The sequence below is a fragment of the Typopeltis vanoorti genome, chromosome 22 (genome assembly GCF_054136105.1).
Source record: "Typopeltis vanoorti isolate ZY-2024b chromosome 22, IOZ_Tvanoo_1.0, whole genome shotgun sequence".
In the NCBI taxonomy this organism is placed as follows: Eukaryota; Metazoa; Arthropoda; class Arachnida; order Uropygi; family Thelyphonidae; genus Typopeltis; species Typopeltis vanoorti.
In genome coordinates this window covers 67,330,228-67,345,443 of record NC_143570.1, presented here as the reverse complement: position 1 = coordinate 67,345,443, position 15,216 = coordinate 67,330,228, and the positions used below count along the sequence as shown (strand labels likewise).

Below are 15,216 nucleotides of genomic sequence, written 5' to 3'. Positions count from 1 at the left end.
TTTGCTTACTTGGGAAATGGAGTAAAACCAGGTTTAAAATTGCTTGGTATCTTTAATCTTTAATATATATATATATATATATATATATATATATATATATATATATATATATATATATATATATATATATATATATATATATATATATATATATATATATATATAAAGGTAGCGATAGAAGCGCAAGAAAACCTCATACATGAAAACGAGGAATTGCGGAAAGAGGTAAACACCCTGAAATGCCAAATCGAACACATACTACAAAAAGAACGGAAAAAAGAACTTCAAATATAGGGATTGTGAACAACGTTGTGAATTCAACCTAAAGCAAAAAGGGTACTGTACGAAATGGATAAAAAGAACACAGAGAACATCTAATACAGATGGTTTTAGGTGTATCATCTTGAAAAAAAAATGTCTGTCAGTAAATAAGGTATCAAGAATTACACATTGTGAGCACAAAGTGTCAGTAAAAAAAAAAAATCAGAAATCGTACAATCTGGAAATAAGCTGAGGTTAATTATAAACCCTCCAAAAATGTGAACATTCTGTGGATCTGCCAAATAGAATTGACTTAATGAGTAATAGGACGTGAATAAAAATACGAACAATTTTTTTATTCTTCTTCTATAGAAGAGAGCGACAAAATAACTTTCTTTCATCAAAATCAGAGATTATGTGCAACATTAGTTATCCTATATACTTAAGGGGCATCAATGGTATAAAAAGACTGATTATTCACCGAATATATATCATTTATATTTCAATATTTAATCACAAGAATAACCAGTAATTTTACAAGGTGTGTCCCTTAAGAATATAGGCAAATTTGCTATATTGTATTGGTTTACATTTTAGAGGAACAACATGAAAATTTTTCAGAAAGACAGTGTTTAATTACTCTGATAATTTCACTTGGAATAATCACTTCATGTTAGTGATCAATGGCTGAATGGCCTTTCAACAGCTAGCAACTTGGCTTCTTTTAAAACTAATTAAAACTCTGGTAGAGTGGTTAATTTCTGTCTATATATTGTATTATGGCTGTCGATTGTAATCAATGTCGATTGTATTTGCGTATTTTGCAGGATGAAAAACTTGAGAAAAATGTCCGTTTCCTTTTCATGAGACCTGCAATGAAAAAAAAGAAGAAAAAAAACTTGCAGGATGAAAAACCTGAGGAAAATGCCCGTTTCCTCCTCATGAGACCTGCAATGATTAAAAAAAAAAAAAAAAAAAAAAAAACTGGTAAAGTTCTTTGCGTCCCAGATAGAATTAGAAATCAGGTCTTTCTAACAAAACGGCATCATCGAAACTGACTGAGCCAAGGAAGTACTTCGAAAATTATTCTAGATAATGAGGCAGACATGATTCAAATGCGCAAGCTTTTGATATGGTGTCAGATCTTTGGCAATTGTCACAGATTTTCAGGAATCAATAATTATATTTTTATGTTAAGGATTCCTCCCCCCCTTTCGTAAAACGTTGAGATGTTATGCTTGAAGGCCACCTTACTGCTACAGAGTGGGATCAGTGTTTAGTGAAATATACCAAAAAGTTAATATTAAACAGGGTGGGCCATAAGTCACAAAGGGGTTTAAAATGCGAATTACTTTTATGATTATTAATTTTTTTCGTTTTTTTTTTTTTTTTTTTTTTTTAGGTATTCTTAGGAACATCTGGGAAGTTAATCATGGAAAAATTCACAGCGAACAACGAACCAAAATCGTGAAATTTTATTAACTGCAATTAATTGGTTATCACGTTCTCTATCTTTTGGCTTCCGACTTCTTTTTATTAGGTTATCTGAAAAATTGTGGTTGTAAACAAGCCCCAGACAATCCAACAGGTGAAGGAGGGCACTCGTGCAAAAATTAGGGTGCCCCAACTGTCATGGAACATGCTGTAGAAAGAGCACGTTTTGTGAAGCCAAAATTGAAAAGCATTTAAGTGATATGATTTTTCATAACTAATAAAAAAATTCCAGGTTCTGTATTTTATTATATCAGAAAATAATATAAATGATTATCATTACGTAACACCTCCAGAGAATCCAAAGACTCATCGAGGGAAGGCACTTACTCAACAACTCCCTGTCTCCACCACTCCTCTAATCGCAACTACCTTCGTCACCTACACCAACGCCATCTAACGCCGACCACCATCACTATTTTCACAGATAATCACAAACATCCATGCCCACGGTGAGATTCAACCCCACAACTTTTAGGCTGCAAAGATGATATGCTAACCACTCGGCCAACCAGTCCGGTGAATTAATAAATACAAAAGTTATTAAATGCGTTAAATCCCCTTCGTGATATGGACCACCCTGTATATTGCTGTTTTTAAAATGGAACTGCACACTCACTGCGTCCTCATAAAAAAAAAAAAGTATGCTTCATGCTTTTGATGTCATTCACAGCTAAGGAATTACCTTTGTAATGAAAGTTGCTAGTTTTGGACATTTCCAACGTAAAAATACTCCTGCTGCAGCAGGAGAAGTCACAGCTACCAGGGTTGATGCTAGATTAGCATAAGGAATTACTAAATCTTCAGTTTCTAGATTACGACCGTAAATCCAAATGTTCAGTGGCATGAAACCCATTGCAAGAACTGTAGATAACGAAGTCATAGCAATGCTGGAAGAAAATTTTTAAAAAAAATTAATACAATGATAAATAATAGCTGTCCTATGAATCCACAATTAATATTGAATGATTATGATTAATGTTCATTTAAATAATTAACTGTTTTACATTTTTTAAATATATAAAGAATATTTATATATAGCAGATTGCGAGTAAAAGATCGAGGTTGCAAGCAGTCCGGAAAAAGTTCTACCTAAGTGAATAATCTGTATATAAAGCAATTACTTTGCTTGTATTTTTTTTTTATCATCACAAGCTTACATGACATTAAACTCAGACAGTAAACGCAAAATATAATAATAAATTAAAAAAATCATGTAACACCTTAGCAGGGCCGCGCCAACCCGAGGGTGAAAAGGGTGTACCGCACCCGGACGACAACATTAATAGAGCAGCAAGAAACAAATATCAAATAATTATTTTATGTAGCTAATATATCTAATTTGGATTATACAATGCAGTATAATCATTAATAGTAATAATATTAATTTCTTGGTATGTCCTACATCGTAAAATTGAACTAATATAATATTAATAACCCTTACTTTTAGATGTCAGACGGAAGAAAAAGATTTTCTGGAGCAGAATATAGAAAACGAATAGCACAGAAAGAAGAAAATGTAAAAAAAAAAAAAAAAATACGACTCCTATTTCCAATTATTTTCCATCTACATCTTCATGTACAGACAAATCTTCAGTTGCTCGAGAAAATTTTGAAGATTCTTCTTCTTCTGCCATACATTTATCTGAAGATTCTATAGCTGCTAAAAACGATGCTTAGAAAATTCATCTTTCACTTCTGAAACTCTCAACAGCTCACTCGGTTCATCGGAAAAAACCAGGTGACAAAAGCGTGTGCAATAAAAGTATGACAACTGAAAACTCTCTTATGAATTCTATCCGTGAGCATGATTTTGATGATCCAGGAAAGTGGCCTTTAAAAATAACAGATAATCTCAAAATGATTCTAATAGATGTTGCACCTAAACAAATATATGATATTGATTTTCCAAAAGATGAAAAAAACAGATCATTTTCAGCAGATTATTACTATAAACGTTTAAGTAATAACGAAAAGATACGCAGAAATGGTTATTGTATTCTAAATGCAAAAATTCTGTATATTGTTTTTCTTGTAAACTTTTTAACGATAAAATTAATGTTCAATGATGCAATTGGTTATTGCGATTGGCAACATTTATCGAGAACATTAGAGAGTCATGAAAAATGTGAAGCACATATCAAATGTCACAAGTCATGGATCAATTTAAAAACGTCATTTATAAATATTAATACAATAGATGCGGTAAATGAAGAATTAATTAAACTAGACAAAAACCGTTGGAAATCGATAATAGAAAGGATTATTTATACAGTTCAATTTTTAGCAGGACAAAAGTTAGTTTTCAGAGGTATAAATTAGGTAAAAAAAAAGGTATAAACAGTAATACATTTTTTGAAGATAGCAACGGTAATTTTTTAAAATTAATAGAAACTGTAGCAAAATTCGATAATGTAATGGCAGATCATATAAGTCGAATACAAACCAATAAGAACAAAATGGCAATTATTTAGGCGAAAAAATTCAAAATGAAATAATTTCAATAATAGGAGAGAAAATAAAATCTAATATTGTTAAAATGCTAAAATTAAATAAATATTACGTTATCATTTTAGACATCACTCCAGACGCATCTCACGAAAATCAATTAAGTATTGTTGTAAGATTTATTATTATTATTATTATTATTCCTGATACCTCCAAGGAGTCCGAAGACTCATCGCGGGAGGACATCTTCAACTGTCCCTACACCTTACCTCTATTACGAATCAACGCCATCTACTGCCCACCTCTAACACCACCACAACTAGTAATTTTTGTCTGTAAATTGCGTGTGTTCTGAAGGGCCGATTTGTATGTATGCGGGATGAAAAACCCGAGTTTCCGGGAGAAAAAACCCTGCTACCTCCGTATGAGATCGGCTAACTCACCATTTGTTCACCTCGATAATGACAACAAGAAAATAGAAATCAGAGAACACTTTTTAGGATTTTATTCACTTACTAACTCAACAGGCGAGGGTTTAACAAATTTTGTTGTAGATTTTTTGCAATCAGAAAATATAAATCTACGATTTACGTGCTCAAGCATATGATAACGAGGCAAGCATGAAGGGAAAAAATCAGGGTCTCCAAAAGAGAATAAATTCATAAAAAATTTTTAAATATGAACCCGAGAGTGTTTTACGTACCATATGCCGCTCATAATCTAGTTGTAAATGATGCTGCAAGTGTTCCGCGTGAAATAGCAATTTTTTTTTCATTAATTCAGGAAATATATAATTTTTTTTTCTAAATCAGCCTATCGTTGGAAAATTTACGTTTTACTGTTAAAAAGTTTGTGATACGAGATGGTCAAGCCGCATAGATGCTGTAAAAGCTTTAAGGTATAATTTAAAAAAAAATATACGATGCTTTATACATTTAATATCAAGATAAATCAAGAGATAGCGACACAAGGAACGAAGCTGAATCATTATTAAAAATTAAATCTTTCAAATTCATATGTTCTCTTGTAATATGGCACCAAATCTTATCGAAAATTAATGTCATAAGTAATTTGGTGCAAAAACCGGACGTAATTATGTCTACAATAATGAAAATATTGATAGACCTAAAAAATTATTTAAAGGATTGTAGAACAGATGAGGCATTCAAAAATATGTTAGGGGAAGCAACCAAAATTGCAAATACAGTGGATTGTGATCGAATTTTTCCTTGTATGTCAATAGTCAGACTTCGGAAAACAAAATGATTATTCTCGCATGAAAGTGAAGATGAAGTTACTGAATCGCAAGAACAAAATTTCAAAGTCAGTTTTTATTTAGTTATAATTGATAAAGCTATTTCAAAACTTGATGAAAGATTTACGTTATTGAAAGAACATAATGATGTTTTTGAATTTTTAAATGACATTTATTTATTAAAACCAAAGGAGGGGAAAAATTAAAATATTGTAAAGGTTTGGAGATAAAATTAACAGATGGTGAAGATTCTGATATAAACTCCTTGGAATTATGCGAGGAAATAGAAAATATTTTAATTCATCTTAATCCGAATATGAACGCATTTTCGGTACTTGTGTATATGTTTTCGAATGATCTTAGTGTTTTCCGCAATTTGTCAATAGCACTAAGAATTTATTTAACAATACCTGTGACTGTTGCAACTGGCAAAAGAATCTTTTCAAAGCTGAAAATTATAAAAAAATATCTCCGCAGTACAATGGCACAGGATAGACTCAACCATTTAAGTCTTATTAACATAGAACATCAAATTGCTACTAATTTAGATACTAATTCAGATATGGAGGATATAATAAATGATTTTGCTACAAAAAAATCACGTCAAATAAATTTTACATAAAGGCATGTGCAATTAATCTTTGTTTATATTAAGAAATAATTGTTGTTGTTTTTTTTTTGTTTGTTTTTGAAAAAAAAATTTAAAAATAACTATACGAAACTATGTATTCTGTGTTTTTAATAAATAAGACATGTAGCTTTTGGTTTGCATAAATTGTTATTTTATTTATTGTAGTAAATGCCACATGCAATTTCTTTTAGTTATTTTCTTAATAACTAAAAGAAATTGAAAATAAAAGGGGGGGGTGACGGTTTTATCTCCTGAGACCTCAGGTTTTTAACCCTCAAAACAGGCACAGGACAAGGCCAGAAGAACACAAGCAGTTAACACTGGCCTCAGCTTTAGTTGATTTAGTGGTAATAACAATAACGGCAAACAACATATCTTTTCTTCTTCCAGAAAGAAAACAACTACGTGGCTATTATATTTGAAAACCTTTGCACACTCCTGAGGAATAAGAATTAGGCATAGTCAAAACTCGCAGGCAGGTAAATGGAATATCTCCCTTCGAAAGTACCGTTCTCAAAACAGTACAATTATCACAGAACTTAGTAAAGTGGATTTTTCTTGTCAGCTATCTGAAAAAAGGTTCCCTGTATTTGTACAGGGAACCTGTACCTGTATTTGTTCTGTATGTGAAAAAAAATTTCAGAAAAGGTCACATATATCCTTAAAAATTCATTTTGTTTTCACTTTTAAGAACAATATTGTCCCTTATACCTCCATTTAAACGAAGTTCGTTATCTTTGTTCACTTATTTTATTATGTTCAGCATGATTCGATGATGCAGTCATTAATTGTTATGGATCAATAAATAAATGACTGAAACATGAAAAATACATCCGATATCTCAAATATCAAATCTAGATTAATCTCAATCCCATGTTATAAGAGTACCCCCCCCCCCCCCAAAATATTCTGTTGCCTCAGAGTACTTTTTAATAAGACGATCATATATTGATCGTCTAATTTTACGTGAGGCTGGATGCCAAATCAGAAACAAGGAATATTTGAAGTAATGTACTGGCAACAACGCTACACACTGCACTGTATCGAGCTTTCGAATAATTTCATTTGTATTTGGTTACTTGTAAATTTTTTTGTAGTTCTGATTGTGCAACTAAACTGGATACAAAACAGAAAATAATAGTAATTAATTACTAATAAATATTGGTCTTTTATCCTGTTAAAATTCTCCGTTGCCTTATAAATCAAATTGTACTTAAGAATTCATACTGAAACCTCGTCCATACCAATGTTTGTACTGTTTCAATATTAATTAAAATGACAAAAAATCATATTATTAAAATAAATGGAACTTTACCTTAGAGAGAGATCTCCATCACAAAAGTAAGTGAATGCATTTGAAAGAACTCCTCCAGGACAACAGGATATTATGAGAACTCCTGTGGCATATAGTTCACTCACATTCAGGGCCAGCATCAAAAGATAAGCACAAAGAGGAACAACAAAAAATTGACTTGCAATTCCTATACAGATGCCAATGGGTCTCCGGATATGACTATAGAGCTGTAACATAAATAAATAAGCTAATTTATATATATATATATATATATATATATATATATATATATATATATAAACTTTTTCATCCTATTTCTCAAGTAAGCAAACAGAAAAGCAAATCAAGTTTGCGCCTGAACATAGTTCAAGTCTGAGGCAACTCGCGATAAAGGTCGAGTAAGATCCAATCACTTTCCTTAGTATTTTCCCCTAATGCAAAGCACATCCCCTTGCGGATATGCATGATGCTATGCATTAAAGGCAAGGGCCACTACCTAGACCTGTTTCGACCTTTACTGAGGTTTCATCAGTGGCAGCCAGACCTAAAAAATGCCAAGGTTGAAGTAATGCAGAGCTCATAAATTTAATCTAAACAAGTTGCCACAAGGTACTTTGACCTTATTATTTCTCAGAAAGAAGAGAAAGAAAGAAAGATACTTTCAGGCGCAAACTTTGTTTGCGCCTAAAAGTATCTTCAGGACTAGGGTAAAGTGGTACAACACCGGACAACTCCTTGTAAAGGTGGAGCAAGCTACCAACACTCCTATCTCAGTATCTCCCATAATGCAAAACAATGTTGGTAGCTTGTTTCACCTTTGCAAGGAGTTGCCATGTGTTTTACCACTTTACCCACATCCTGAAGATACTTTCAGGCGCAAACTTTGTTTGCACACACTTGGATAAAGGGTTAAACTAAATTTATTATAGTCTGACCAAGTGAAAAATAATCTTTCAATATATATATAGAAAGTATTTTACCTTGGGTATAATAAATGTTAAAAATACCAAGCAATTTTAAACCTGGTTTTACTCCATTTCCCAAGTAAGCAAACAGACAAACAAGTCAAGTTTGAGCCTGCAAGTGATGCAAGTCTAGCTGATCCTACAGGTAGTGCAAGCCCAAGGCAACTCGTGGTAAAGGTGGCATAAGCTCTGATCACTAATCTTAATATTTACCCTTAATGCCAAAACACATCTCCAAGAAGGGGATGTATGATGTTTTGTATTAAAGGCAAGGGGGGCCACTACCCAGACCGGTTTCGACCTTTATTGAGGTAGAATGGAAGTTCATGTTTCTCATCATCAGCCTTTGGAGTAAAAAGCATGCTGAGGATCAGCAGACAGTATGAGGGGAAAAACACGAAAGGTAGAGTAAGATAGCAGGAGGTAAAAGAGGCCTCAGTCAACCTGTTTAGCCGTTCCACAATGTGAGTTTGGCTAAGAAGTCTATACACATCATCTCCTATCACCTGTTTTTTTTTATTTTTTTTGTTTTTTTTATTTTTAATATAAAATAAAATTACCATACATAAATCAAAATTTAAAAAACCTGAGGTTCGCATTTAAGTTTGTCCGAATCAATAAAACTTATCATCAGGTGTTTATGGAGGATGTCCGTCAATCCCTGCTTTAGACCGATATTTAGAAAATTACTATTAGCTCTTAATTGTTGTTATTAAATAATAAATAAAGTTTCTTGATTAATAAATGTAATAACCTTACTCTTATTCCAAATTTTAAAGTTACTTGTTGTTCTTAGATTGCTTAGGGCTTAAGGTCCAGGAAAGATAAATAGATTAAAATTACAATTGAATTTTTTTTTTTAAAATAGTATTAATAGCATTGTGGCGAACTACCAAACCTTGTACCATTCGGACTCAGAGTTGGGGTAGAATCTGGCCCGGGAGATGCCGCTCACAAGAAGCAGCACTGCCTCGCTGTAAGCCTTCGCAGCCCGTGTTCTCAGATCTACCCCTCCTTTGGAATGTGAAAAACCATGTGAACTAAGATTTGTAGTGAATCAGACAAGAAACATCTATTTTCCCCAAGGAGGAGCTAGACAGTCGTAAAATTTACAGGAATATGCAGGGTTTGATATGTCCCTGTATGAGGAAGCATATTTTGGGCGGTTTACAGTATTTATTTACAAACTTAAAGTCATCTAGTAGATGTCTTTCTTGTGCTAAGAAACCAGGTAAATAGAAAAAAAAACCTTTCTTTATTGTTACATACATTAGTTCTGCGTCGCGTACCTGGGATTTTTTCCGTACTTTCCAGATGTGATACTTCAATACATTTATTAAGAAAATAGTAAATTTTTGGGTCTTGCTAACCGGTGGAGGAAATTGTATCGGGGATCCACTTACTTCACAATCACAATAAGATAGTAAATCGGGATACTATATCGCTAACAACTCTTTAGATCTAAATCAATCAATCACCGGACCTCAAGATAGTCAAAAATGCTCCACCGTCTCAACGGCTCGGCAGATATCGCAGAAGGGATCGCATGGACTGGGTACATACCTCGATTTGATTAGTTTCACCGGGAGCAGCCCGTAGGCTATTCGCCAGGCTACATCCCGATGAAAAGGCTGTCCCCAGCTATTTTTAATGTTTATAAAAAGAATTTCGTTATTTGTCCTGAGATTGGGTGTATCACGCCTGGAGAGTTGGAAGATATCCCAGTATACTGCTTTTGGTTTGTGTGTGAGGATTTCTGTTCCATTGTCTCTGAGTGTTGTGAGCAATTTCACTAGTGTGCGGTACCACTTGGGCACAACCTTTGTGAGGGGTCCAGCATAGTCCGTGATCCCAAAGAGGGGGAGGTAAAATCCTATAAAATATCTAATTAGGAGGCCGGAAGCGTGGTTGGAGTTTAAGGCCTTCCGTACGGTTTTGAACGTATTTGCATGGCGCAAGCTTTTGAGATCAGGCAGAGCGTAACCCCCTTCTTCATGTTTTAGTTGTAGGTATTCTTTTTTTACCTCGTGTTTTTTATCATTCCAGAAGAAGTCTATGAGCTTTTTTGATAATTGATTTTTTTGTAGTAGTGTGATGCTTGTGATGTTGACGGTGTGCATCAGCATTGGAGTAATGATTGTTCTTATTACTGTGGCTCTGCCATAAAAGGAAAAAATGTTGGTTTGAACAACCTTATCCTTTCCATGCTTGTTTCCTGCAATTTTTGAACTGGTAATGCTAGGGTCTCAGAAAAAGGAACACCTAGTATTGTTAGAGGCTGCGTATGCAGCGTTAAACCGTAGGGAAGTCCAGTGTTATGGAAATTTCCAAAACTTTTGATTTTAGTTTTTTGTGCGTTAACGCGAAGACCACTGACTATGCTGAAGTTTTGCAGTATATGTCAAGATAGATGCAGATGGACTCAGAATCTCTGAGTGTAGCCACTACATCATCTGCATACGCCACTATTTTGCATTGTCTGGAGACTTGGGGCAGTGGAATACCGTTAATTGCGGGGGTGTTCTCAATTCTCCTGATCAGGGGCTCTAACGATAGGGAGAAGAGGAGGGGGCTTAGCGGGCAGCCTTGCCTAACGCCTCTCTTTATGCGGATTGGTTCTGTCAGAAACCCATTAATAGATAGTTGGGTCGAGTCCTCCGCGTACATGTTTTTAATTGTAGGCTTTAATTTTAAGTCTCTGGCCCACGCCTATTTTTTTTAGGGTGTCCTGCAAGTACATGTGGTTGACGCTGTCGAACGCTTTTACCAGGTCGGTGGAGAGAAGTGCCAGGGGGTATTATTTTTCCTTTGCCAGTCTGATTAAGTCTCTTAACAAGAAGAGATTGAATTCCATAGATCTACCGGGGATTCCGTAGACCTGTGAGCTTGTTATTATATTTTCTATTCCGCCCTTAATGCGCGTGCAGATAATTTTTGCAAACAGTTTGTAGTCTAAATTGGTTAAGGAGATCGGACGCCAGTTATTTGACAAAGTCCGATCTCGCTCTTTCTTTGGAATAAAGACTGTGTAGCTCTTAACGAATTCCTCGGGGATGTTTCCCGAAGTGATGAATTCGTTGAAGATGTTTACTAACGCTGGCACTGCAAAATCCCAGATAGATCTATAGAACTCGATCCCCAGTCCGTCTAGCCCTGGGGTCTTTTTAGTCTTCATTGTTTTGCACGTTCACTAAGATGATCGGGAAGACGTCTCATCAGTGGGAGCCAGGCAAGAAATACTAAGATTTAGTAATACAGAGCTTATAAGTATTTTACCAACACAAGTTACCATAAGGTGCTTTAACCTTATTAAATAAAAATCTCTGGAGGAGATATAAATGTAGAAAGTATTTTACCTTGGGTATAATAAATGTTAAAAATACCAAGCAATTTTAAACCTGGTTTTACTCCATTTCCCAAGTAAGCAAACAAACAAACAAGTCAAGTTTGCGCCTGCAAATGATGCAAGTCTAGCTGATCCTACAGGTAGTGCAAGGCCAAGGCAACTCGTGGTAAAGGTGGCATAAGCTCTGATCACTAATCTTAATATTTACCCTTAATGCCAAAACACATCTCCTAGAAGGGGATGTGTAATGTTTTGTATTAAAGGCAAGGGGGCCACTACCCAGACTAATTATAGACAAGTTATGGTAACTTGTGCTGGTAAATTACTTATAACTCTGTATTACTAAATCTTAGTATTTCTTGCCTGGCTCCCACTGATGAGACCTCAATAAAGGTCGAAACCGGTCTGGGTAGTGGCCCCCTTGCCTTCAATACAAAACAGTATAATATATATATATATATATATACAGGGTGTTCGGGATAAATTTGACAGTTTCGTAAGGAAAAAGAAAATCTTCTTTGTATCTATTAAATTTAATGAATTGACAAAAAAACATTACAGGCAGAGTTAATTACAATATCAACAAGATTTACTCAAAATAACCACCATTAGCATCGATCACAGCTTCAATTCTGCTTCGGAACCTCGAACAAGCTGATGCTACAGTCTCCCTGGGAAGGGCCGCAAAAAATGTTTTAATTTTATCCATTAACTTGGCTTTTGTATTACTGGAAGTGCGATTGGTGTCTTTTTCAACTGCGCCCCATACAAAATAATCCATGGGGTTAAGGTCTGGGGAGTTTGGAGGCCAAACATTTGGACTGGTGAAGTCGTAGAAATTTTCAGACAACCATTTTTGACTTTTCCCAGAGGTGTGGCAAGGGGCCGAATCCTGCTGCCATACATACGGCCTACCATTGGCTACCCTTGTTATCCAGGGCTTGACTACAGTTAGCAACTCCACGAACAAAGCCCGAATTCCAATGCCAGGGTTCTTCAACACCTGTTCCTGCAGATTTGCGAGGAATTCTGCTGTACGAACGCAATCAGATCGTCTGCTAGGGATCTTTCTTCTTGCTACATCCTCGTAGTCACCATTGCAAGTCTCTAGTTCATGCCTGATTGTTTTTACTGTATTCAGGGAGCATTGGGCAGCAGTCGTAATATCCTTATTTTGATGGCGGGCACGAATCATCATGATACAAGTTATTCTCTTCCATGATTCAGGTGGGTTCTAGCTATCCATCCTTTCTGACATCTTGTATATGAATGAAGAAGGGTCCAAACTTTTAAATGAAGAGAAGTGTGTGTTAATACATGTAACTTACGGAAAAATATAATTAATTATAAATATGTCAAATTTATCCCGAACACCCTGTATATACTGTATAATATATAATACAATAGATAATAGTGTATTTTAAGCACATTTTGCAGGAGGAACTCATAGCGTATTTTGTTTACTAACTGTCTTATATATCCATGTTCTCTGATCTTGGACTATAACAGTACTACACTGTATTCTTATTGCAGGAATCAGGTTTGTTGAAAGAATTTATACTCATTATTATTTATAAATCCCAGTAAATGTACATTGAATATCTCGGACTAAACATGAATTAACATACAGAAAAATTATATGGAAAACTACATTTTTTCTCTAATACCTGGCACACTGTTTAAATAGGGTTAAATAGCCCAGTAGTGTATGTATGTTAAATGTATATACTCAATGAATAATACATGCTAAACAATTCTATAAAACTGGAAATTGGGGAAGGTTTAGAGTTTAGCATCTGATATCGAAGTGTAATTTAGGTAGCCATATTACTCAGCAATCAGCGTGCAAGTGCAATTGGAACAGTAACAAGAGCAACTATGTATCACGTCATTAAAACATGGAAATATTTTGGAGAAAGGAGGTAAAAGAAGAAAATAAGGAGAAATGATGGATTGATCAAAATGTGCAGGAGAATACTAAAAGAGGATTCTCTATTTCTGTCGTTGCTTATTACTGGGCCTTCTCCACCAAGAGTTCTCGAATACATCATCTCTAAAGGTTAGATCCGGAATACTATGTACCAAAGGCTAAGGTTTCAATTTCCATGGAAGAGGTGCTTCATACAATACGGCCGCAATTCGGTTTGCATGGTGCAGATCTCCTTACTGCTTACTGGATGGTAGACCAACAGAATGCAGTGCTGTAAATATGTTTTTTTTTTCTTATATGACTAAGTTCAACAACAAAGAAATGCATCACTGCTGTCTTTAGGCTGAGCTGCCTTTGTAGATCTGAGAAGGATGACTGTTGTATAATTACCTATCACTTTGCACTTGTTTATTACATAAGGTTCTTCATCATCAGGCATTCCTTTTAAATCTTCATGTCTGTTCTCGTACAACAATTGCTGCCTTTGGAATGAACTGAATGTTCTCGATTTGTGAATAGTGACCAGATTGTAATTATCAATTTTCATGACTATTCCTTGCGCAGTAGTGCCGCTTTCTAACTTAATAAAAAAAATTGTTTATTTTTACACAAATGGATATTGTAAGCCGTTGTTTATAATTTCTCATTACTGAAGAAAAAGTACTGATATCTTTATAGTTTTAATAAATATGAATTAAAAATTAGAATAAGTACAGCATAAACAAGCAATATTAATTTTATTGGTTGGAACATTTGTTACTAGATAATGGAGTTCAACAAAATATAATTGAGCAAACGTTTTGTTCCTTCTTATGGCTTACTTTTTCAGAAAATATGCCTTTACTACTACTACTACTAATAATAATAATAATAATAATTTTTTTTAATATAATATATTTAGTGATTGCTAAAATATTTATACATACAATAAACATCTTGTGTGACATTGCACCTTATAATTTTACAGAGTTTAGCACTAACTGCTGCAATTCCTACATTGGATTTCAATTAAAATTTTTTTAGTAATAATTTTTTGCCTTTATATTATGTATTTACAACACATGTTCTTCTAATGTTAACAATGAAAATTATACAGAATTTTTTTGTATAATTTTTTATTTTTTTATTTTATTATTTATTTATTTTTTTATTTTTAAAGTTTGAGAAAGAGTGACTATTCACCCAAATTTCTGCATTTGCTTATAAGGATTACTTGTAGATGAGCGAGGCAAGTTAATCCCACCTAATTCGAAGCTTGGGTTAGCTTTTATGAAGAGAGTGGGATTTCCGCTTCACTATTTATGTTGTTGCTACTGTTAATGTATGGGATGTAGGCATAGGATGTTAGTGATTTATGATGTGCAAATTAGAGTTAATGGTGTATTAACTTTGTTGGTATATTTTCCAGAGTTCGTTTTTTAATGTTCTGCAGTTATCTACGTGTTTTAACTTTCTTGGTAGGTTTTTGAGTTGCGTGGGTATCTGATGTGATCTCACAAAAGAACCGTATGAGTTGTTGAAGGGTGTGGGGATGTAGAGAGTTGTTGTAGGTCGTGTAATACGATATGTGTCTCTGTTGTTTCGGTAGGTGATGT

The 15,216-nt window shown here is 34.3% G+C and overlaps 1 protein-coding gene across 1 annotated transcript in view; it reads right to left on the bottom strand.

Annotated features, from left to right (window-relative positions):
- LOC150094471 (sodium-dependent organic anion transporter-like) overlaps positions 1 to 15,216 on the bottom strand; it is a 111,908-nt gene that overhangs the window by 31,869 nt on the left and 64,823 nt on the right. The window contains exons 2-3 of the mRNA XM_090412263.1: positions 7,402 to 7,607; positions 2,438 to 2,642 (exon numbers count right to left, since the gene is read on the bottom strand). Coding sequence (XP_090268389.1) covers positions 2,438 to 2,642; positions 7,402 to 7,607 — 411 coding nt within the window. The remainder of the gene's footprint in view (positions 1 to 2,437; positions 2,643 to 7,401; positions 7,608 to 15,216) is intronic.